Source organism: Aphidius gifuensis, linkage group LG5, assembly GCF_014905175.1.
Source record: "Aphidius gifuensis isolate YNYX2018 linkage group LG5, ASM1490517v1, whole genome shotgun sequence".
In the NCBI taxonomy this organism is placed as follows: domain Eukaryota; kingdom Metazoa; phylum Arthropoda; class Insecta; order Hymenoptera; family Braconidae; genus Aphidius; species Aphidius gifuensis.
The window spans coordinates 14,208,239-14,234,783 of record NC_057792.1 but is presented as its reverse complement, the minus strand read 5'-3'; the positions used below and the strand labels follow the sequence as shown (position 1 = coordinate 14,234,783).

Sequence of the window (26,545 nt, the reverse complement as noted above, 5' to 3'; positions counted from 1 at the left end):
GAATTTTTAAAATAATAGTAATCATCGAAATCGAAAAAATAATATTTCGAAATTTCGAATTTATTAAATTTGATAGAGCAATATTACTCTATTTTTTTTTTCAAAAAATAATATTCATTTTTAATAATTATTAATGTTGAATAATAATTTTTTAAAAAAATAAAAAATTTTATTTTTTAAAAAAACTCCTTTGTCATTTTCTATAATCTTTTGCTGATGTATTATAAATAAAATATAGACTTTACAATACGTACTTAAATATATTTTTTTTTTTAAATTTATTATGCTTGGAATTCGTACACTGCAATTTTGAAAATGCGGAATTTTTACGATTATACAAAATGCCATTAAATGTATATCAATGTATATTAAATTTTTTTATTTTTTTAAAATATTATATTAGACTTTTAAAATGATAAAAATATTTTTGTGTTATTTCTATCGACACATAGACTTTAATTTAAAAAATAAAAACTTGTTTTTTAATAAAGCTTTAAATAAATTAATAAATAACCCTGGTGAAAATGATTTCTCCGAATTTCTTTGATTTTTGAAAATCGGAGTAATTCGGAGAAAAATCGGAGAAATAATTTTCACCAGGGAAATCATAAATTCATAAAATAATTATACATGAAAGTGGGTATAGGCGCTAAAATCAGGACAATTTTATATATTTATTATAAAATAATTGTATGCATAGTTGTATGAGTGTCAACCGGGCGGAAGTTAACGGTAATGCGTTTGTTCGACTGATTACTTGATCAATCGTGTCTCTAATGCAAATACCGTAAAACCATTGCCGAACAAAAATGAAAAAAAAAAAACTCTAGTCAAATAAAAAAATACATTTGAAAAAATAAAATAAGCGATACACAGGACGACTCACGTATGTGTGAATAATAAAAGGTATACAGAAGATAAAATACCCCATTGCTCAGGGGGGAAAGCTGAGGCATATGAAGGAAAAAAAAAAAGAGAAAATCATATATGAAAAGAACCCCCCTAAAAAAAAGTCGTTTTTTTTTTTTTTTTTTTATTTGTCAGGTAGATGTCGAAAGAATAAAAAAAAAAAAATAAAAAAATTCAACACCTGCTATTCAAAAGCCACCCGATGTATTTTCTTTTTTCTAAAAAGAAAATTCGACTGTTGACAGAGAAATAGTAACGAAATTTGGATAGTAAATTTGATAAATTATTGCTAAAATAATTTAAAGGATATTTTAAAAAAATTTCGAATGTAGTTAGAAATATTTCGGATAAGAAAATAGAAATATTTCGAATGAGAAAAATTAGAAATATTTCGAAACGAGTCAATGAATAAATAATTCAAGATGATCCAGACTACCTCTCCCAAACAATAATATATAAAATAATTAAATAAAAAATATTTATCACGTTAAAAATAGTTGATAAAAAAGTATAGAATCAAATGCATATGATGGTTCCATAATAATTTCAGCTATAACAACTCTTCACCATAAGAAATAAAAAAAAATAAATAAATAACACACACATATATAAAGGACACACCATAAAAAACGAGTATGGGGATGACAACCTGTTGTTGGATTGGACGAGATCAACCGGTGTCTTTCAATCGTAAATGTATAGGTGTATAAAAAATCTATGAAGTAAAGATGATGATCATGATGATGATGATGATAATAATATTGTATCCTACAAATACAAACTCACAACTTGTCTGGTGTCTATTTGAATGTGTGTGTTATGCTGGTAACTTGCTGGTGGTTCATTTAAAGTAAGAATATATATACAAAAAAAAAAAAAAGATTCCCCTGAATAACACCGTGTAGTGATGATGTTGCTTGATTTTAGCCTGGTGCGCACCGATGTATACGCCATTTCCAACAGTGTGCCAGTCGCCTGGTGACCGCGACCGGGTTAATAACGCCTTCGCCATGGATTGAAAAACGCAATTCTATTTTTTGTCATTTTTTTTATCCCAGTAATTAATTTTATTTTATTATTTTTATTATTTATTTTATTTATTAATAATTTATCTAAATTTTAAAAGAAAAAAAAATTAAATTTATTCAAAGAATATTTTTTATTTTGATTTATGAGTTTAATGACAGTTTTAAGGTACTGCAAGTGAATTGTTTATATTTTTTTTATAAATATTATTTTGGACTTATTTAAAGAAAATTACAGTGAAAATTGGAAATAATATTGTGTTGAAAAAATAATAAAAACTTAATTTTTAAAGAATTTTTTTAATTTAAGAATTTATTTTATTTTTTTTTGGAGTGTTATTATAATTAGTGATCAGATTGTTTGGTGTTTTTTTTTTTTGTGAGGTGGTTTTTGGGGGGTGGTGGTGTGATTGGGGTTTTTTTCGAAATGCCGGTAGCCGAGATGCTGCCGGAAAAAGCTTCCGGTAAAAACAATTTAAAAATTGATATAAATAATAATAAAAATAATTATTATAAATTTTTATTATTAAATAAAAATTTAAGAACTTTTGAATTTTTTTATTTGGCTATAATATTTATTGGATTAATACAAGGATGTTTTGGACACAAAATTGCCGGTATGTTTATTTATTAATAATACAAAAATTTCTTATAAATTTACTCCAAAATGAATTATAATTTTTTAAATTGTTATAAATTTATATGGAATATTGGTGTTTAATTGGAGCTCTTGAGATGTCAATTTGACCCAATATTTGACCCATTGACACTGTCATTGATACATACCTACGTTAAAAATCAACTGTCACATATTGAATCTCATTTTTTTTTTTCTTTTCGCTATCTTATTTATTATTTAATTATTTTTATATTATCTTTATCTATGCTCAATTAATTTTATTATTTTTTGTTAAATTTAAATTTACTATTTTTCATTACTGATCATACTTAATGGTAGGTAATTACGTGGTGATAATTAATTTTCAATGTTATTTATAATTTTTTTTTCATAAAACTATGACAACTTTTATATCAAATAATATTATAATAACTTGATTTTATAAGATGTTTGTGTGTGTGTTATATTTTTTAATTTCTTGCAAAACCGGTTTGACATGGTAGGATCTTTTTTAAACACACATCTTTTTTATGATCTTGGTTTTATGCACGCATGTCTGATACATACGTAGTAGAGAAATAAGAAGCCGGTTCAGATTTTAGTCAAAACATTTTTTATTCTCAATATATATTTTTTTATTTCATTATTAATTAATTATTTATATTGCTTTTTTTAACTGTCAACTAGTTTTTTTTTTTTTTTCATCAATTTGTTGATACAGAAAAATAATTATAAAAATAAAGCTTTCTGCTCCAGAAAAGAGATTTTTTTTTTTTTTTAATGCATGTGTTTCTTTTTATTTTTTTTGTGCAAATACATGCAATTAATCTTGAAATTTTTCCTCTTAAAATTTAAAACGAAAATATTTGTATTAAAATTATACGATATTAATTTTTATCAGTTTCGTGTCTCTCATTTCGTTGGCATTTTATTGTAAATATTTTTCGAGTAACACATCGGTACAGAAATTATGAATCTATTCACACACAAAAATGGAAATTATTTACATTCCATTTGACAAGTCATAAAAAGATACAAGACTGACAAGTTGAATGTTGTATTTTTTCTTTTTTTTTTTTGTGCGCAATCAAAATGATAAATTTTTTCTTCAATATTTTATGACTTTTTTAAAAAAATAAATATTGCACGTATTGAATAAAATTCTTAAAGTGTCTATCTTATCAAGTATAAAAAAAAATAACAAAAACATAAATATTTAAAAATATTCAGAATGATTAATTTAAAATTATTATTTTATTGATTTAACAATTATTATTATTCAATTATTCCAAAAATTAAAATAAGATTTTCGAACTATTCTTGTAAATTCTATCAATAAAATTCACATGATTTTCAATTAATAAATCAGTCAACAATAACAATTGAATATAAATAATTAAATTTAAAAAAAATCCAATAAGTTTATGATTTATTTAAATAAATAAATAAATGAAAAAAAAAAGGGAAATATTGAATAACAAATTGAAAGAAAGGCCAAGAGTATGAAGGCCAACATGTGTGAGTTTATCATCTGGTTGTTGTTGACCGTGACACACCCGGAAAGCAACGACCCAACAAGTAATAATTTTAATTTTACAATTATATCCAAAAATAGGTAATATTTATAAAATATTATAAACTACTAGATTAATTTTATCTAAATAATAAATATTTAAATCCACAAAATTTATCTGAAAATAACTAAACGAATAAATTATAAAAATTTTTTTTTTTAAATAAACAGATAATTTTTTTGATTTGACAGTGATGATATGAACAAAATCATTTATAAAAAAGACTAAAAATTATAAAAATAATAGAGAAGAGATCTATGATCAAGAAGATTATTTACCAAGAAATTTATACTAGCAAGTGAGTTCTAGTATCATGAATATACGTGCGACACGTGCATTCAAGAATAAAAAAAAAAATATTCTTCTCTTCTTTTTCATCAGCCCACTGACCTATACTTCATCTTGCCGTTAAATTATCATTATTATTTATCATTCCATACAGGGAAAGTTTTCTAGCCAATGAAAATCAATCGATACATATTTCCATCATCATCATCACTCTATAAAAAAAAACAAAACAATAGTAAAATCGAAAAATCGAAATAAAAAACAACACCATGAATAATCACGAAAAAAAATTTAATTAAATATAAAAAATTATATATTTTAAATATATTACATTCATGCTTTAATTTAAATATTACAAACACGTTTTTTATTTATTTTTTTTTCGTTTAAATTTGAAACTTATTTGTTAGCTTGAAAAAAAAAAAAAATAGTTACCAAATGATTGTCACGAATTGTTCCGCTATTCGATTTTTTATTCAGTTGTCGTTGCACGTGATTTTTTATATATATTTTTAAAAGATTATTTTTTAAAATTCTTTTGTTCTCTGGTTGTTATTTAACCGTTTTGTTTGACTGTTATATACACCTTGATGATAAGACAAGTTATTTAAAATTTTGCAGGTTGTAAAGATAAAAGAAAAAAACAAATAAAAAATAATTATCATCAGTAAATTCCAAGTTTTGCAAATAATATTATTTGGAATAATTTAAATACACAAAAAATCTGTATACAGAGAGTTTTAAAAGAGAAAAAAAAAAGTAATACAAGTACGAATTGAAATGAGAGTTGGTGGGTGAGTTGATAACGTGTCGAGAAATGTCAGGTTGTTTCAACACACAAGGGACATAGTTTTATTATGTTTATGTATAGGGGAAATATATATACATATTATGGATTGATGATAAAGGTATATACATATAGAAAAGAGGCAAGAGAGTCGAGGTAGGCGGACCAGGCTCACCAGGTTCATCGACCTCGGACTAGCGGCCAGGCGGATAGCGGGACCCTGGCTCCAATGGTCCCGTCTCAATCGTGCACTCTCCTCTCTTTTAACCATATAAATAAATTTTTTTTTTTTTAAACAATATATTACAAATAATTTTACTGTATTTATTAAATTAAATAATCATAAATTCATATTATACATTTTTTTTTTTTGTAATATATAAATTGATGAATATATTTTTTTCGATTTTTTTTATTTAAATTTAGTATTACGTATAGAAATTTAATTCTCAAACAGGTAGACACGATCTAAAATTAAATTCTACCTTCTGCAGTCACTATCTTATACCTGAAATCATGATAAAAAAAAAATATATTTATATTTATAAGAAAAAGTCATCCTGTTCTTCTTTAGTTGGTTTTTTTTTTTTTTTTTTTCAATTTACTTTTTTTTCTTATTTTAATTTATTTTTATGTACTGTTTGGAAACGCACGAGACTAGGAAGATGAATTTTATTTTATATGAATCCTCTTCTGTATTTATTATATATTTTTTTAATTTTTTTAATTTTCATTTACCTCATTTTAGACGAGCCACGATACACCGAGTGAAAGCTTAGAGGTTTTCTCACGTAAAATTTATGAAACGACAATTTTACAAATAAATATATATCTTAGTTCAAGTACACTAGTTTTTTTAATGAACCGGAATAAATATTGAGTTTAAAAAAAAAAAAAAATCAAATACCATACATTTTAATTATTTTATTTTAATTATTTTCATATGAAAAAAAAAAAAAAAGTATAATTAAATTACAACAATTATTTAAGTTATTCTTCTGTAAAATTTATGTTTTCATTTTTTAAGTTATGTGTTGAGGATTGAGGATTGAGGATTGAGGTCAGCTGAGTTGGCATATTGAAGAAAAAAAAAAAGAGTTTAATAAATATACTTTAATTATAAAATAAATAAATATTTGTATTATTTGCTGAATGTAAATTTTGCAATGATTTTTTTTTTAAATATAAATATGAATTAATGAATTTTGTAAATGAATTTGGTGCACGACTTTAGCCTCCAGTCGTTGACCTTTCTTTTCATTCCAGTTGGTAAATCCAGTTGAATCATTTATACCTGTTAGCCGCGACGCGGCGTGCAAGCCTGATGATCCGATTGGATCCGATATATATTTCTATATTCACTTTAAATATATTTAAACATGATAAAAGAATATATTTAATAAACATACAAATAAAGATAAAAAAAAAAAAAGAATTTAAAGTAAATAAATCAAAAAAGATATAATAAAAAATAAATCATGTCTCGTTGTTGTCAACTTTGTCTTTTGTCATAATCTTCATTGTAATTTATCCAAAAGGTCTTAAATTAAATTATCCATACACACACATTCATAACAAAATATAAAAAATACACACACACACACAAATACCATCAACTTCCTTTTATTTAAAAATTATTTAAAAATAAATAACTTTTTTTTTTCTACGTGACTGTGAATAATAATTTTTTTAACAATCACAATGTCAAGTATTTAAATTTAATTTTCACTCATTGTAGTATTTTTTTTTTTTTTTTTGTTGACATCAATCATAATTAATAAAAAAATTTCTTTTAAAAAAAAAATAATAATTAATAATAATTACAACAGTTAACAAATTGTCCAATAAAATATGTTTTTCTTATGTCGAAAAAAAGTATTATTAATTGATAAAATAATTGTTTATTAATTTTTTTATTTAATAAATAATATATAAATATAACAAAGTGTCATTTTTAATATTATATAAACAAGTCAATTTCATTCAATAAATTAGTTGAATCAAATTATTCATAAACATCGAGGTCATTGAATGAATTTCACTTGGTAATGTATACAGTACCTCGAGAGATATATATGTATACCCACTGGTTTATAAGGATGAGGGACAATTGACATACTCTTGGGTGTATAATGACCTCACTTACACACATTTGAACCTTTATTGTTAATTCGATAAATCGTTTGATCTAGATTTTTTTATTTTTTATATAATTTAAAAAAAATGAATTAAAAGAAAAAAAAAAAAAGTTTTGCATCTTCAAAAAAAAATATAATACAATAAACCCTATGTATAAAATAAGGCTAATGAAAAGAAAATGAAAAGAAAAAGGAAGAGAAAAAGAAAAAAAAAAAAATGTATTATGTAGGTGGAATAATGATTATCTCAAGAGGACAAGAAAGAATGAGAAAATAAATGTGTGGTCCTTGTTAGATTTTGCTTTGTAATGTGTTGTCTCTTGAGGTACTTAATATATATAAAAAAAAAATATTTATTTTCACTCTTTCTATTTATGATTGTTTCTTTTTTTAATGCAACTCCTTGTTTAGCATTAATACGCTATACCATCTCTTCATTCTCTCAGTCAACAAGTTTACCTCTTCTTCCTCTTTCTCGTACTAGTGTATACTTGCATTGATGCATTGTAATACTTGTCCTTTATTTTATGTATTACATTGAGAGTTAAAATGTGTGTATATATTTTTTATACGAGCTACACTGACTTTGGTACCAGTCTGTACATGTTAAAAAGCCTGGCACGAGGCACCAACGAATCAGAGAATTGCTTAGATGTACATGAGGAAATCAACATCATTCTCAACACTCTATTCTTATTTGATTTTTTTTTTTTTTATTCTAATCAATTTGTCAATTAATCAATTGATAATTATCAATTAATCAAAGCATAATTATCAATTTATCATATTTTTTTTTATTCATTAAAAAATTACTAGAGTTTTTTTTATTTCGATTAAATTTATTTCGAATTTCGATTAATTTTATTTCGAATTTCGATTTGTATTTTATTTCGAATTTCGATTTGTATTTTATTTCGAATTTCGATTCGTATTTTTTTCGAATTTCGATTCGTATTTTTTTTCGAATTTCGATTCGTATTTTATTTCGAATTTCGATTTGTATTTTATTTTCGATGTAAAAGTTATGAATTTTATATTTAAATTTGTTAATAAAAAAAAAAAAAAAAATGTGTGACTCTTTAGTTATGTGGCGAAAGGCCGCACAAGATTGCAAGTCCCTTTTATTTATTTTTATATTTTTTTTTTTTACTTTGCACTCAATGAGAATTACTATACAGTAATATGATGCAACCTCATGTTTATACTGACACAAATCACAAATCAAATAACGACTAGATTTACTTAACTTGTATATATAAAATTATTTATTTTTATTTTTTAACATGAAGAGAAAAATAAATATTAAATTAAACTACTTGTTGCTGAGAAATTTTCAGTGAACCTTTCACCTATCACGACTATGTTCATCTTTATTTTCTAAATTTTTTTTTTTCATGTATATTATTTTTATTTATTCAACTACTATTAATTATTAAATTTAATTTTTTACAATTTACAGAAGATGGAATTTCTGGCTGCGCCCCAGGAATGTTCAGGTGTCATGATGGAAAGTGCATATATTCAACATCAGTTTGTAACTATCAAAAAGACTGTGAAAATGCCGAGGACGAAATGCAATCATGTCGTAAGAATATTTTTATTATTTCTCAGCTACACTATTATTTATAGTTGAAAAAAAAAATTTTTTTATATTTAATTTTTATTGTTACTACTGTATAAAAACCGGATGGATAAATATCGAAATTCTAGTTGAGTTCGTTGATGATTTCCTGCATGCAAACTCCGCTCAACTTCCGGCAACAATTTTATTTCAAAAAAAAAAAAAAAAATCATTAATAATAATAATAAACTAGTTAATTAAATTTTTTTTTTCATATTTAATTTTAGCACCACCTGAATGTGAAGTTGGACAGCTATCTTGTAATCAATATATTTTTAACAAGACATATTGCATACCACCACATCAAAGATGTGACATGACTGTTGATTGTGTTGATGGTACTGATGAAGCTGGTTGCAGTGAGTATTTTTTTTTTATATATTTATTAATCCGTTATTAATTTAATCGTGTGACATGCATGGTTATAATTTATCACACGGAAATATTTATAAACAAATGATGATTTAAATAATAAAAAAAAATAATAATTTATTATTTTTATCGATCATGTGTGGGTATTGTAACTCACTGTGTCAATGTCAAGGTTAAATATAATTTAAAAATAGTAATGAGAAATTTAACAAAGAAAAATATAAATTTTTATTATTTTTATGAAAAATATTTACATAAATACTCATCACACGCAAACACACACTTGTACTGAGTGTCATATTTCTTTTTATTGTTAGTCATTTATGTCACATGATATATAAATAAATTTATTTTTTTTTTAAACTGATATAATACGACATTTAAAATTGCAAAAAATATAACTGTATATTATTAATTTTACAGCATACAGAAAATGTCAACACGAAGATTTTAAATGCAACGGTATAACACCAGAACTTTGTATACCAAAAGATAAAAAATGTGATGGCTATTTAGATTGTCGAAATGGTAAAGATGAAGAAAATTGTCCAGCAAGTATTAAACCAGCATGCAGATTGGATCAATTTAAATGTAATTCAACTCATCAATGTGTTGAACAAAGTGCAAGGTGTAATCACAAGGACGATTGTGGTGATAATAGTGACGAGGAACATTGCAGTAAGTGACAATTAAAATAATATTCAATTGTCATCAACAACTTGACCAATAATTATTTAAAACAATAATTATTATTTGACCTAGTAAAATAAAAAAATAAAAAATTTTATTTTGATTTAATAAATAAATTGACCTGAATATAAATTAAAAATAAAAAATATTTTACTGATTTTTTTTTTAAATTACAAAATAAAAATAAAATAAAAAAATTGACCCAGTTTTATTGATGATTATTTTTTTGTTTTATTTTTCAGGTTTTCCACAATGTACAAGTAATCAATTTCGTTGTGCAAATGCACTATGTATACCATCAAAATATCAGTGTGATGGACATATTGATTGTCATGATGGTTCTGATGAAAAATCCTGTACAGTAACAGTATGCCCTGGTAACAAATTCATGTGTCCAAAAGGTCAAGATGGGAAACCATTGTGTATTGAAAAATCCCAATTATGTGATGGTAAACAAGATTGTGCTGATGGTGCTGATGAAGAAGCAGCATGTTCAACGACAATGTGTTCAACACTTGGTTGTCAATATAAATGTCAAGCATCACCAATTGGTGGTGTATGTTATTGCCCAGAAGGACGTGTACTTGCTAATAATTCTGGTAATTGTATTGATCGTGATGAATGTAATGAATGGGGTTATTGTGAACAATTATGTGAAAATACTGATGGTTCATATATATGTAAATGTGCACAGGGTTATACATTAAATGGTAGAAATAAATGTCGTGCAATACATGATTTTCATAGACCAGAAAATAGTCAAACAGAATTATTATTAGCACAAGATGAAGCTCTATGGCGTATGAATGTTAATGGAAATAATCGTACAATAATTGCAAATACAACAAGTGCAAGTGGCATTGATTATTTATATTCTGATAATTTAATATTTTGGAGTGATGTTAAAACAAGAAGAGTACATTCACAATCATTGGGTATTGCTGGTGATGATGTTGGTACCATTGAAGATAATGAACAAATTGATATATCATTACCAGGTTCATGGTCACCAGTTGCAATTGCTGTTGATTTTATTGGTAGAAAATTGTATGTTGTTGATTCAATTGTACAAAAAATTGATGTATTTGAACTTGATGGTCATTTTCATGGAATTGTACTTGGTTCAAATTTAACAAGTCCAGCTGATATTGCACTTGATCCAACAGTTGGTTTAATGTTTATTGCTGATAATAAACAAATATTACGTTCAAATATGGATGGTACATCATCATATCCAATAATAACTGAGGCAGCATATCGTGTATCTGGTATTGCTGTTGATATGATTGTCAAAAGAATATATTGGTGTGATTCATTACTTGATTATATTGAAACATCTGATTATAAAGGTGGCAAAAGAGTTATGATATTACGTGGTGCAAATGTACCATCACCAATAAGATTATCTGTATTTGAAAATCGTGTTTATTGGTCAGATAGTATTAAACAATCGCTAATGTCTGTTGATAAAAATCAAGGTGAATATAGTGTACAAACAATATTTAAAATACGTGATGCTAAAGCAATTAAAGTACTACATCCACTTGTACAATCAACAAATAATATTAAAAATCCATGTGGTAATAATAATGGTGGTTGTCAACATATGTGTATTATAACAGCACCTGGTGGACGTGAAAATGGTTTAGCATATCGTTGTGCATGTAATATTGGCTGGAAATTATCAGCTGATTTACGTAATTGTAATCGTGTACAAGAATTTTTAATGTATTCACAACAACGTTTTATAAAAGGACGTATTCTAGATCCATTTATTGAAGGTTTTAGTGATGCAATATTACCAGTTGTATCAAGACGTGCTAGATTTGTTGGTCTTGATTATGATGCACATGATGAATATATATATTACAGTGATGTATTACAAGATGTTATTTATCGTGTACATCAAAATGGTACTGGTAGAGAAATTGTATTGGCATCACAAAATGAAGGTGTTGAAGGTCTTGCTGTTGATTGGGCTGCTAAAAATTTATATTATATTGATTCACGTAAAGGTACATTAAATGTATTAAGTACTAAAAATATAACATATCGTAGAACGCTATTAAAAAATTTAAAAAGACCAAGAGCTATTGTTATACATCCAAATCATGGTTATATATTTTTTTCTGAATGGGATCGTCCAGCAAATATAAGTCGTGTACATGCTGATGGTACAAATTTAATTGTATTTAAAAATTTAACACTTGGTTGGCCAAATGGTTTGGCTATTGATTTTATTAAAAATCGTTTATATTGGTGTGATGCATTACTTGATCATGTACAACATTCAAATCTTGATGGTAATGATGTTAAAACAATAAGTCCACGTTTAATACGTCATCCATTTTCATTAGCAATACATGAAAAATGGATGTATATTACTGATTGGCGTTTAGATGCTATTATTAAATTAAATAAAGAAACTGGTGATAATGAAATGATACTTGTACGTGAACCACCAACAAATCGTCTTTATGGTGTTAAAGTATATAGCAGAGAAATACAAACAATACTTGATCATCCATGTAGTATTAATAATGGTGGTTGTGAAAAATTATGTTTTGGTATACCAACAACAACACAAAATGGATCATCATCATCATCATCAAGATCATTACCATTATTAACGAGAGTTTGTGGTTGTCCATATGGTGAAAGATTAACACCAAATGAAAGAACATGTACATCTGATCCAGACTCTGAACCACCAGTACAATCATGTCCAAATTCATGGGATTTTACATGTGCAAATCAACGTTGTGTACCACAATCATGGGTATGTGATGGTGATGATGATTGTCTTGATAATAGTGATGAAAATCAAAATTGTACAAAACCAACATGTGGACCAAATGAATTTCAATGTAAATCTGGTAGATGTGTACCATTAAGTTTTAAATGTGATTCAGAAAATGATTGTGGTGATTATAGTGATGAAATAGCATGTCCAAATATAACATGTAGCTCAAGTCAATTTACATGTGATAATAATCGTTGTATACCATCAACATGGAAATGTGATTCAGAAAATGATTGTGGTGATAGTTCAGATGAAGGACCATTATGTGCTGCTAAAACATGTTCATATTTTCAATTTACATGTCCAAGATCTGGTCATTGTATACCACAAACATGGGTATGTGATGGTGATAATGATTGTTTTGATCAACAAGATGAAATGAATTGTCCACCAGTAACATGTTTATCAACTCAATTTACATGTGCTGATCAAAAAATGTGTATATCCGAAACATATAAATGTGATGGTTTACCAGATTGTAATGATGGTAGTGATGAAGTTGGTTGTCCATCATTATCACCAGATCAATGTAATCCAGATAAACAATTTCAATGTGTTAGCTCTGGTGTATGTATACCAAAAACATGGTTTTGTGATAAAACACCAGATTGTAATGATAAATCAGATGAACCAGATACATGTGATCAACATAATAATGAATGTAGTAATGGTTACTTTAAATGTGTTACACCAATAAATCAATCATGTGTATTTAAAACATATATATGTGATGGTAAAGATGATTGTGGTGATGGCTCTGATGAAGATTCATTGCTGCATGGTTGTGGACCACCACCATTCAAGTGTGAATCAAATCAATGGAAATGTCCAAATGTAACTGATCGTTGTGTTGATATTAAAATGGTATGTGATGGTAAAGTTGATTGTCCAAATGGTGCTGATGAAGGTATTGGTTGTGATTTAGGTGAATGTACACATCGTGGTGGACGTTGTAGTAATGATTGTATTGAAACACCAATTGGTGCACAATGTATATGCCCATCTGGTGAAGAATTATCACGTGATGAATATACATGTCAAGATTTTGATGAATGTGATCCACCAGGTAGATGTTCACAAACATGTACAAATACAAAAGGTAGTTATTTTTGTACATGTGGTGATGGTTATAAATTAGAAAATGATAATCATACATGTAAAGCACTAAATCATTCAGCAGCATTTTTAATAATATCAAATAGACATACAATATTAGTTGCTGATTTACATGATCAAGCACTTGAAAGAGTCCCAATTAATGTTGAAAATGTTGTTGCAACAGCAAGTAATATGCATACTGGTACAATATTTTGGTCAGATATGAAGCTAAAAAAAATATCACGCTTAGAAAGAGGTGGTGATCCACAAGATGTTATATCAACTGGTCTTGATCTTGTTGAGGGTCTTGCATATGATTGGATTGGAAAAAATTTATATTGGCTTGATTCAAAATTAAATACAATTGAAGTTGCTAAAGAAAGTGGTTTAAATCGTATGGTATTAGTTAAAGAAAATATAACACAACCAAGAGGTATGTGTCTTGATCCAAGTCCAAAAACAAGATGGTTATTTTGGACAGATTGGGGTGAAAATCCACGTATTGAAAGAATTGGTATGGATGGTACAAATCGTTCAACAATAATTAGTACAAAAATATATTGGCCAAATGGACTAGCACTTGATACAGCAAATAAAAGAATTTATTTTGCTGATAGTAAACTTGATTTTATTGATACATGTCGTTATGATGGTTCACAACGTATACAAGTATTAGCAAGTTCACATTATTTATTACATCCACATTCATTGACACTATTTGAAGATACAATGTATTGGACTGATCGTCAATTGAATCGTGTATTATCTGCTCATAAATTTAAAGGTGTCAATCAAACTGTTGTATCACATTTAATATCACAACCTTTGTCAATACATGTACATCATCCTGTGCTGCAACAGCTGTATGATAATCCATGTGATAATGCAACATGTCAACATCTGTGTTTATTATCACCAAGTGATAAACGTGGCTACAGTTGTAAATGTCTAGTTGGCTATAAATTAATTGTTGACAGTGGCAATTGTATTGAAGAAGAAACACCATTCTTGATGATATTACGTGGTACACAAATTGTTGATGTATCATTAATACCAAAAAATAGTAATACCGGTTTTATAACACCAATTGTTGGTGTTGATGGTGGTACATTAATTGATTATGATCGTCAAAATCATACAATATATTGGCTACAAACAAAAGACGGTGATGATGAAAATGGTACAATATATACAATACCATATACTGGTGGAAATAAAACAGAATTTCCAAATCCAAATGGTGATTCTGGTATTGTTGGTTCACCATCAACAATGGCATTTGATTGGCTTGGTAGAAATTTATTTATCGGTAATAAAATTGCATCAAATATTGAAGCAATTAAAGTTGATACTGTTGATAAATATCGTACAGTTATTATTGCAAATGATGGCAATAAAACATCTGTATCACGTCCAAAATCAATGTGTCTTGATCCATTAGATGGTTATATATTTTGGATTGACGAGGGTGGTAATGGTGTTAATGAAAAAATTGGTAGAATTAATATGAATGGTGAAAATTCATTGATACTAGTTGATGATACAAATAGACTTGAAGCAATAACAATTGACATACCAACAAAAACAGTATATTATAGTTCACAAAATCCAAGTTTTGTTAAATCAATGTCATCTGATGGACAAAATAAACGTACAATATTAACACGTATTAATAATATTGCATTACCGAAATCACTTGCTGTACATGAATCAAAGCTATATTATCTTGATCCATTGTATGATAAAATTGAACGAGTTGATTTACCATATGGTAGTAATCCAGTAATTATGATTGACAATGAATCAACACTTAAAACACTTGTTATATATAAAAAACGTGCAATTGGTTCACATCCATGTTTAGAAAATAATGGAGGCTGTGAACAGCTATGTTTACCGTCAATTGGTGGCTCAAGAGTATGTGCATGTTCAATGGAATATAAAATGATTAATAATACAAAATGTGAACCATATAAAACATTTGCTGTTGTAACACAATTAGATGTTGCACGTGGTTATAGTTTAACTGATTCAAAAGAAGCAATGATACCAATAACTGGACCAGGACATCATATATTACATATTGATGTTCATTATTCAGAAAATTGGATATATTGGGTTGAATTTAATCGTGGTTTATGGAATGGTATATTTCGTATACGTCCAAATGGAACTGAAATAACATCAATTGTTAAATATGGCATTGGTTCAAATGGTATAAGAGGTCTTACCATTGATTGGATTGCTGGTAATATTTATTTTTCAAATGTATTTCCACATGATAATTATGTTGAAGTATGTAGATTAGATGGTAGTTTTAGAAAAGTATTAGTTAAAACAACAACAGATGCACCACGTGAACTTGCTGTTAATCCAATTAAAAAATTACTATATTGGATTGATTATGGACAATATCCAAGAATTGGTAAATCAAATTTAGATGGTAAAAATTGGATGCCAATAGTAACATCTGGTATAAGTACACCAAGAGATATTACAATTGATTTTTCAACACATGATGTTTATTGGGTTGATTCAAAACTTGATGTTATACAAAAAGTAACATGGAGCGGTGGTAATCAACAAACAATTAGAAGAAATTTACCAAATCCAATGGGTATTGCTATTTACGGTAATGATGTTTATTGGGTTGATAGAAATTTAGCAACTGTATTTAAAGCAACAAAATTACCAGGTGACGTTTCATTACCAACATTAGTACGTACAAATTTACCAAAATTACGTGATATATCAATATTTGATGAAACAAATCAGCCAAAAGATGACAGTAATCCATGTTCAAAAACATTAAATGGTGGCTGTCAACAATTATGTTTTGCATATCCAAATGAAACAGAGGCACGTTGTGATTGTGCAACTGGTAAATTATCAAATGACAATAAAAAATGTGAAAATATTGATGAATATCTTGTATTTGCAACAAGAACTGAAATACGTGGAATAAATTTAGATTTACAATCAACAAATATACCATTTAAACCAATTGGTAATTTAACAAATGTCGTTGGTATTGATTTTGATTATGATGATAAAAAATTATTATTTACACAAATACGTCCATGGGCAAAAATAGCATGGTTATCATCAGATAATTTTATGAAAAATGATATACATACAATAATTGGTAAAGGTATTAATCCCGAGGGTATATCATATGATTGGACACAAAAAAAAATATACTGGACAGATTCATCAAATAATAGTATATATGCTATGAATTTAGACGGTAGTGATCTTGTTATGATAACACGTGTTGATCGTCCAAGAGCAATTGTTGTTGATCCATGTAATGGTACATTGTATTATACTGATTGGGGACGTTTTGGTACATCTGGTAAAATATATCGTACAACAATGGCTGGTTCATTAAAAAAAGCTATTATTGATAAAGATTTATCACAACCAAGTGGTTTAGCAATTGATTATGATGAAAAAATGTTATATTGGACAGATGCTGTGCGTGAAAAAATTGAACGTTCTGATTTAAATGGTAAAAATCGTGAAGTACTTGTATCAGCAACAATATATCCATTTGCAATAACAGTATTTCGTGAACATATTTATTGGACTGATTTACAATTACGTGGTGTTTATAGAGCTGAAAAATATACTGGTGCAAATAAAATTGAAATGGTTAAACGTTTAGATGATTCACCACGTGATTTACATATATATTCACCATTAAAACAACAATGTAATGTTAATCCATGTAATATTAATAATGGTGGTTGTGATAAATCATGTCATCCAGGACCAAATAATAAATCAGAATGTAAATGTGATGATAATAGTCGTCTTGTTAATGAAGAACGTATGTGTGTATCTAAAAATGTAACATGTGATAGTAATAAATTTTCATGTAGAAATGGTAGATGTATATCAAGAATGTGGGCATGTGATGGAGATGATGATTGTGGTGATGGTACAGATGAAGATGTTAATTATTGTTCATATCATTCATGTAGTCCAAATGAATATAGATGTAAAAATGGACGTTGTATATTTAAATCATGGAAATGTGATCATGAAAATGATTGTCGTGATGGTAGTGATGAAGAAAATTGTGTATATCCACCGTGTGCTAATGGTGAATTTACATGTGCAAATTATAGATGTATACCACAATCACAAGTATGTAATGGTGTTAATGATTGTAAAGATAATGTAACATCTGATGAAACACATGAACGTTGTCCAAGAAATAATACATGTCCACCAAATCATTTACAATGTAAAACAACAAATATATGCGTTGAGCCATATTGGTTGTGTGATGGTGATAATGATTGTGGTGATAATAGTGATGAAGATCCAATACATTGTTCACAACGTACATGTCCACAAAGTAGTTTCCGTTGTCCAAATCATCGTTGTATACCAGCAACATGGTATTGTGATGGTGATGATGATTGTCTTGATGGTAGTGATGAACCACCAGGTTATTGTCAATCAGAAGGACGTACATGTTTTGGTGATTTATTTACATGTGACAATGGTAATTGTATACCAAGAATATATATATGTGATGGTGATAATGATTGTCTTGATAATTCTGATGAAGATGAACGTCATCAATGTAATGATCGTAAATGTGATGAAGATACAGAATTTACATGTGATGCTAATAAAGTATGGAATCGTGCACAATGTATACCTAAAAAATGGCTATGTGATGGAGATCCAGATTGTGTTGATGGAGCTGATGAAAATGTTACAATGCATCATTGTACACCAGCACCACCATGTGCTGATAATCAATTTAAATGTGATAATGGTAGATGTTTAAATAAAAATTGGCTATGTGATCATGATAATGATTGTGGCGATGGTAGTGATGAAGGTAAATTTTGTAATTCACAATATAAAAAATGTACAGCACTTGAATTTACATGTCAAAATTTTAAATGTATAAGATTACAATATCGTTGTAATGGACAAGATGAATGTGGTGATCATTCAGATGAAGTTAACTGTCCATCACGTGGTGGTGGTAGAAATATAACATGTCCAAATACAAATGAATTTAGATGTACAAATGGACAATGTATTGATCAATCATTAGTATGTAATAAAGAACCAGATTGTTCAGATGAAAGTGATGAGCCAGCACATTGCAATGTTGATGAATGTGCTAGAGTTGAATTAAATCAGTGTGGACATAAATGTATTGATACACCAACATCATATTATTGTGATTGTCAAGTGGGCTATAAATTATTAGAAGATGGTAAAGCATGTGCTGATATTAATGAATGTATTGATACACCACAAGTATGTAGTCAACAATGTGAAAATACACCTGGTAGTTTTTATTGTAAATGTAATGAAAAATGGTATGATAGAGCTGCTGATGAACATACATGTAAAAGACGTGATAATATTACACCATGGATTGTATTTACAAATAAATATTATGTACGTAATATGTCAATTGATGCATCAAATTATAGTTTAATGCATCAAGATTTAATAAATGTTGTTGCACTTGATGCTGATTATTTAACTGAAACAATATATTTTTGTGATGTTACGGCTAAAACAATATTCCGTGCACCACTTGCTGGCGGTGAAAGAGAAGCAATAATTCGTCATGATAGTTTAGGTCTTGAGGGTATATCAATTGATTGGATTGGAAGAAAGCTCTATTGGCTTGATAGACATGCAAAACATTTAGATGTTGCTGAACTTGATGGTTCAAATAGAAAAACATTGCTAAAAGGTATATCTGATCCACGTGCAATTGTTGTACATCCTGGTACTGGTTATTTATATTTTACATCATGGCATTTACAAGCATACATTGGTAAAATGGGAATGGACGGTAGTAATTTTACACGTATATTAACATGGGAAGATGATATTGCATGGCCAAATGCATTAACAATTGATTACTTTACTGATAAAATATATTGGGCAGATGCACATCTTGATTATATTGCATTTGCTGATTTAGAAGGACATAATCGTCGTATTGTATTATCTGGACAAACAGTACCACATGTATTTGCAATAACTGTATTTGATGATCATATATTTTGGACAGATTGGAATTTAAAAGCAATAAGTAGAGCTGATAAATTTTCTGGTAATAATTTACGTGTACTTAGAAATACAACACATCGTCCATATGATATACATGCATATCATCCATTACGTCAATTACCATATAATAATCCATGTGGACAAAATAATGGTGGTTGTTCACATTTATGTTTAATATCACCACCAGCATCATCATATTTATTAGAAGGTTATGGACAACCAGGTGTAACATCATACACATGTTCATGTCCAAATCAATTTATACTTAATAATGATAATAAAACATGTCGTTCAAATTGTACTGATGGACAACATCGTTGTGGACCACCAGAAGATAAATGTATACCATGGTTTTGGAAATGTGATGGTGAACGTGATTGTAAAGATGGATCAGATGAATCAACAATATGTCCAGCAAGAGTATGTCGTCCAGGTGTATTTCAATGTGATAATGGTAATTGTACACCAAGTGTTACAATATGTGATGGTAAAGATGATTGTAGTGATAAAAGTGATGAAAAAAATTGTAAACTTGAATGCTCAGAACTTGAATTTAAATGTAAATCAAATGGTAGATGTATACATTCATCATGGCAATGTGATGGTGATGCTGATTGTATTGATGGCAGTGATGAAGATCCAGCAATATGTCATAATAAAACATGTGATCCAGATACTGAATTTAATTGTAAAAATGGTAAATGTATACCAAAATTATGGATGTGTGATTTTGATGATGATTGTGGTGATGATAGTGATGAACCAGCATTTATTTGTCGTCAAAAAAATTGTACAAATGGATGGCAACGTTGTCCAGGACAATCAAATTATCGTTGTATACCAAAATGGTTGTTCTGTGATGGTAAAGATGATTGTCGTGATAAATCAGATGAATTGCCAGAAAATTGTCCAATATGTGATGATAAAAATGAATTTAAATGTTCAAATAATCGTTGTGTACCAAAACAATGGCTATGTGATTTTGCTGATGATTGTGGTGATGGAAGTGATGAGAGTGATGCTGTTTGTAAGGGTAAATATCGTGAATGTTCAGAATCAGAATTTAAATGTGGAAATGGTAAATGTATTGCATCAAGATGGAGATGTGACAATGAAGATGATTGTGGTGATAACAGCGATGAAGTAGATTGTCATGTATTTGTTTGTCAGGTGAGTTTTTTTTTATATAATAAACCCTGGTGGAAAAAATCTCTCCGGAGTTTATCCGAATTTCTCCGGATTTTCTCCGAATTTCTTCGGGTTTTTCCGAACAAAAAAAAAAATGAAAATCAATAAAACAACCAGAAATAAGAATTTAATTAAAAAGAGTTTTTTTTTTTTCAAAAAAATCCAGAGAAAATCTGAAAAAACACCGGAAAAATTGCGTAGAAAATCCAGAGAGATTATTTCTACCAGGGAAATAAATAAAAATATATTTTAATTTTTAATTAATTGATTAATAATTATTATTATTTATATTTTTTTTGTAGAATGATACATTCCAATGTGCAAGTGGCCACTGTATATCATCATTTTTACGTTGTGATGGAACACGAGATTGTCGTGATGCAAGTGATGAAATTCATTGTCCACCAAGATATCCTGATGGACGTTATTGTCCACAATCAAGATTCCAATGTGACAATAATCTTTGTGTATCACTCTCTGATAGATGTGATGGTAGTGATGATTGTGGTGATGCATCCGATGAAAGTCCAGTTCTATGTGGTATTAATCTATTCATTTATTTATTTCTAATATTCTTCAAATTATTAAATAGTTTTTATTAATTATTATTATGTTTTTTCTTTTTTTTTTTGTAGCCAACTTTACGTGTGATGTTCAGCGTAGATTCCAATGTAATAATCATCGTTGTATACCACGTTATCAACTCTGTGATGGTATTGATAATTGTGGTGATGGTTCAGATGAAAATAATTTAACAATGTGTGCTAAAAGAATACGTCCATGTGATCCAAATAACGAATATCAATGTGCAAATAAAAAATGCATTGAAAGAATAAAATTATGTGATCATCATGATGATTGTGGTGATGAATCAGATGAACGGGGTTGTCATTCAGATAAACAATGTAATCCAACAAATAAAGGTGGTTGTTCACATTATTGTCAAAATATACATAATGATACTGGTTATATTTGTGCTTGTTATCCTGGTTATATAATATCTGTTGAAAATAATAAACAATGTGTTGATGTTGATGAATGTACAGCTGGTACACATCATTGTTCACAATTATGTACAAATAGTAAAGGTGGTTTTTCATGTTCATGTCATGATGGTTTTAAACTTGTTGATAATCACAGTGGTGTTTGTCGTGCAAATGATGAAAATGGTGAATTATTATTTTCAACTGGTACAGAAATACGTTCAATAAATGTACATAAAAATGATGAATCATCAATTATAACAAACGAAAAACGTATACGTTCAATTGACATTGATCCAAAAATGGAATTAATATTTTGGATTGACTCCCATGATAATACAATAAAACGTTCATACATGATTAATGCTAAAAATGGTCTAGCTAAAATTGGATACGCACAAGATTTAAATATTAAAAGTGATTCAAAACCAACAAGTCTAGCGGTTGATTGGATTGAAGATAATATATATTGGGGTGAGATTGATCCAACTGGTATACATCAATATGGTAGAATAATGGTATCAAAAACAGATGGACGTTATAGACGTTCATTAATAACATCAAATATTGAAAATCCATCATCAATTGCTGTTAATCCAGAAATTGGACGTATTGTATGGACAAATATTGGTAATCAGCCAAAAATTGAAACATCATGGATGGATGGTAATAAACGTAAAATTTTAGTCAATGATAAACTTGGTAAACCATCATCAATTGTCATTGATTATACAATGGACAATACAATATATTGGTCTGACAGTAAATTAAATACAATTGAATCAATAAATATGGATGGCACCAATAGAAAAATAATATTACGTGGTGATACACTTAAACATCCAATATCAATTGATATATTTGAAAATAATTTATATTGGACAACAAAATATACTGGTGAATTAATAAAACAAGATAAATTTGGTCGTGGTGTACCTGAAATAATAATTAAAAATATTATTGTACCTGGTGGAATTAAAATATATCATCAATTACGTTATAATACAACAATTAGAAATTCATGTTATAATTCACAATGTAGTCATCTTTGTGTTGCTGTACCAGCTGGTTCAAAATGTTTATGTCCAGATAGTGCTGGACCAAGATCATTACAAGCTAGTGAACGTATTTGTGATGCATCTGTTGAAAGACCAAAACCATCACCAAGAATATGTCAATGTCAAAATGGTGGTATATGCCAACAATCAGATGAAAATGAACTTGTTTGTGCTTGTATTGAAAATTATCATGGTGAACATTGTGAAATTAATTTAACATTAACAAGAAATCATAATACTGTTACAGCAATATTTGTACCACTTGTTGTTGCATGTTTAATTTTACTTTCTGCAATTGCAATATTTATTGTACTAAAAAAACGACCATTGTAAGTATTTTTTGAATTCATTTTTTGTCTATTTAACTATTGATATATTATTTTTTTATAATTAAATTTATTTTTTGTAGTGGAAAGACAGTAGGACTAGGTGGTTTAACAGCTCAAAGTGTTTCATTTAGACAAGGAACAAATATTGAATTTAATGGTCCAGCTCATGAAAGAATGGTAAATTACATAAAACATAATTTAAATTAAAAATTTCTAAACAAGAAAATGATCAACTAATATTTAAATGGATTTTTTTTTTGTTTTCAAAGGAACCACTTGATGTTGAATACAATATGAGTGATGTTGGTGTTAAAAATCGTGATTTTAGTAATCCAATGTATGATGCAGTTGTATTGGAAGCAACAAATGGTACAAGTAGTTCAATATATGAAGTACCAGCTGAAATGAAACCATCAAGTATCCAACACAAAGAACCACCACAGTTACATTTAAAAAGACGTGAATTAGATCCAACTAATAATGACTCAGGCAAAGACACTCAACAATTAGTAGAAGAAGATAAATCAGAGTGTTAGATTTTATTTTTATATAGTATAATGACTAAAGAAAATATTAAATAATTTTATCTTCTATCTTTTATAATTTTAGTAGATAAAGTGCTCTTATATTTATTGTAGCTTGAATAGTGTAAATTAATTATCAATTTAATTTGAATGGTTGTTGGATATTATATATATATTTTAAATATAAATTACATTTTTTTTATTTTCTATTTAGCTATTCAAGCTACAATTAAACTACACTATTGTGTCATTATTATTATTTTTTTTTCTCTTTTTTTTAAAAAAAATAAGGTGTGATTTTTATAAGTCTTGTAAATATTTAATTATTACAAAGAAGAAAAAAAAAATATATTTCTATCATGTTATGTACCATAAAAAATACGCGCAACCATTTTAACATTCCATATTTTTTTTTTTCAATATTATATACAAGAAAATATGATAATAATATTTTTTAAAGCTATTAATAATAATTATTATTAAAAAATGGAAAAAAATAACAAAAAAAAAAAAGAATATATAAGTGCAACCAAATGCATATTGGGACCAATCGTAATTATAAAAAAAAAAAATAAATAAATATTTTTATACGAATGGAACTGAAAGAAAAATAAAAATATTTATATTATTATTATAGAATAATGAAAATTAAAAAGTAAATAAATATATTTATATATTTAATGTGTAAACCAAAATCAATTAGTTGATTTTAATAATTAAATCAATTTTTTTTTTAATTTCTTTTTTCTCTTGATATGTTCTGTTAAAATTTTATTAATTATATTGTAGATTTTATAGAAAATCAATTGAAGATAGAAACAAAAGAAAAATAAATAAATAAAAAAATAAAAATATGTTATATAAATAAATGTTTTTTGATGTAAGTATTTCAAAGCTCAGAAAATTTTTTATTTGATCGGCCTCAACAATGTTGATTGTACATTTATTATTATTATTATTATTTAGATAAAAAAAAAAAAGCAATTAAATTTTATTCACAAAGTGAAATCGAAATTCGATTAATTTTGAATTTTATTATTTGTTTTATTTAAAAATACTAATAATTACTATTAAAATAATGATTAACTATTTTAAATTTCAGAAAAAAAATTAATGAATAATAATTTAAAAAAAGTATTTAAATTTAAAAATATAATTAAACTTTTTAATTATTTTTTTAATTTATCTGCAACTGTATAAAATGGTATACTTGTTTTTTTTTCTATCAATAATTTGTGTGTAATTTTTTTTTTATATTACATTGTTACAAAAAAAAAAAATATAAAATAAAAAAATAATAATTGTTAATACATATATATGATAAACATATAAACATATTATTAAAAAAAAAAAAATGAAACCGTCCAATAATAATAATTAAAATAAAAAGAAATATATCAAAAAAATGATTTCGAAATTGATTCCCAAATTGTTTCTAACGCAAGTGGTCAGAGAAAATTAAGTATAAACAAAAATTGCTTTATGCATTTAGTTGTTTAAAATTGTCTAAATTCTCAATCTTGTTTGAGGATTTATTATTTTGTTTGTGGAAAAATAAAATAAAAACTTGATAGTAAAAATGAAATATGGCTAGTTGTTTCATCATTTGACGAAATCTATTGACGTGCTTTTACTAATAACTCATTAGTCATATATTATTTTCGACAACATATTAAACTGACGTGGCTCACTCGATTGTTATCTTTATATGTTTTTTTTTTTTTGTTTTTTCGGGTAATAGAAGCTCACCAGCACAGGGATATGATTGAAGGGCAGTATATTAAACTCGCTGAGGTGTACATTGAACCTTTAAAATTGAAAGCAGAATGGAACTCACTGATACATTGGAAAAGGTATAATATATTATTTTTTTATTCAATTCAAGTGAACTTCGATATTCATTTAAAATTTTCATTTATTATATTAATTTATTCAGATGGGTATGATTGATATGTTTGATATAGAGAAAGCTGACTTTTCTGGTATTTCAAATGAACCTCTTTATGTTAATAAAGTAATTCAAAAAGCTTTCATCGAAGTAAATGAAGAAGGAAGCGAAGCTGCAGCTGTTACAAGTAAGTCTTCAAGTGCTTGTATGATGTATTTGTTATTTGTCCTACTGAAATTTTTTTTTTTTTTTTTTATAGTTTCCGGGTGCTTGTTTGGTTCTGCGCATTTCACCGTACCAGACCCAGCACTCGAGATTATCGTGAACCGGCCATTTTTCTGTGCAATTGTTGCAAAAAAAACAAGCACACAACTTTTTAGTGCGCTAGAGTTGTAGATCCTTCTCAAGGTTCATCTTAATATCGTCTAAATAATCAGTTATTTTCTACGCTACATGCACAGCTGTTTACTACTCAACAACAAAACATTTGTTGAAATTTAATTATAATTGTCATATTTTTATTTGATCATAATAGTGTTTATATTTATTTTATTATATTTAAGAAAGATGCACACAAACATGATGATT

At 27.2% G+C, this 26,545-nt stretch overlaps 1 protein-coding gene across 1 annotated transcript; it reads left to right on the top strand.

Moving 5' to 3' along the window:
* Positions 1-2,346: 2,346 nt before the first annotated feature.
* On the top strand, positions 2,347-25,654 carry LOC122857634 (low-density lipoprotein receptor-related protein 2). The gene is made up of 9 exons (XM_044159893.1): positions 2,347-2,551; positions 8,800-8,925; positions 9,189-9,320; positions 9,757-10,011; positions 10,266-21,157; positions 21,478-21,715; positions 21,811-23,545; positions 23,626-23,722; positions 23,815-25,654. Exons 1-9 carry the CDS (start codon positions 2,362-2,364, stop codon positions 24,079-24,081), a joined length of 13,932 nt encoding a protein of 4,643 aa, XP_044015828.1. The 5' UTR covers positions 2,347-2,361; the 3' UTR covers positions 24,082-25,654.
* Positions 25,655-26,545: the final 891 nt, after the last annotated feature.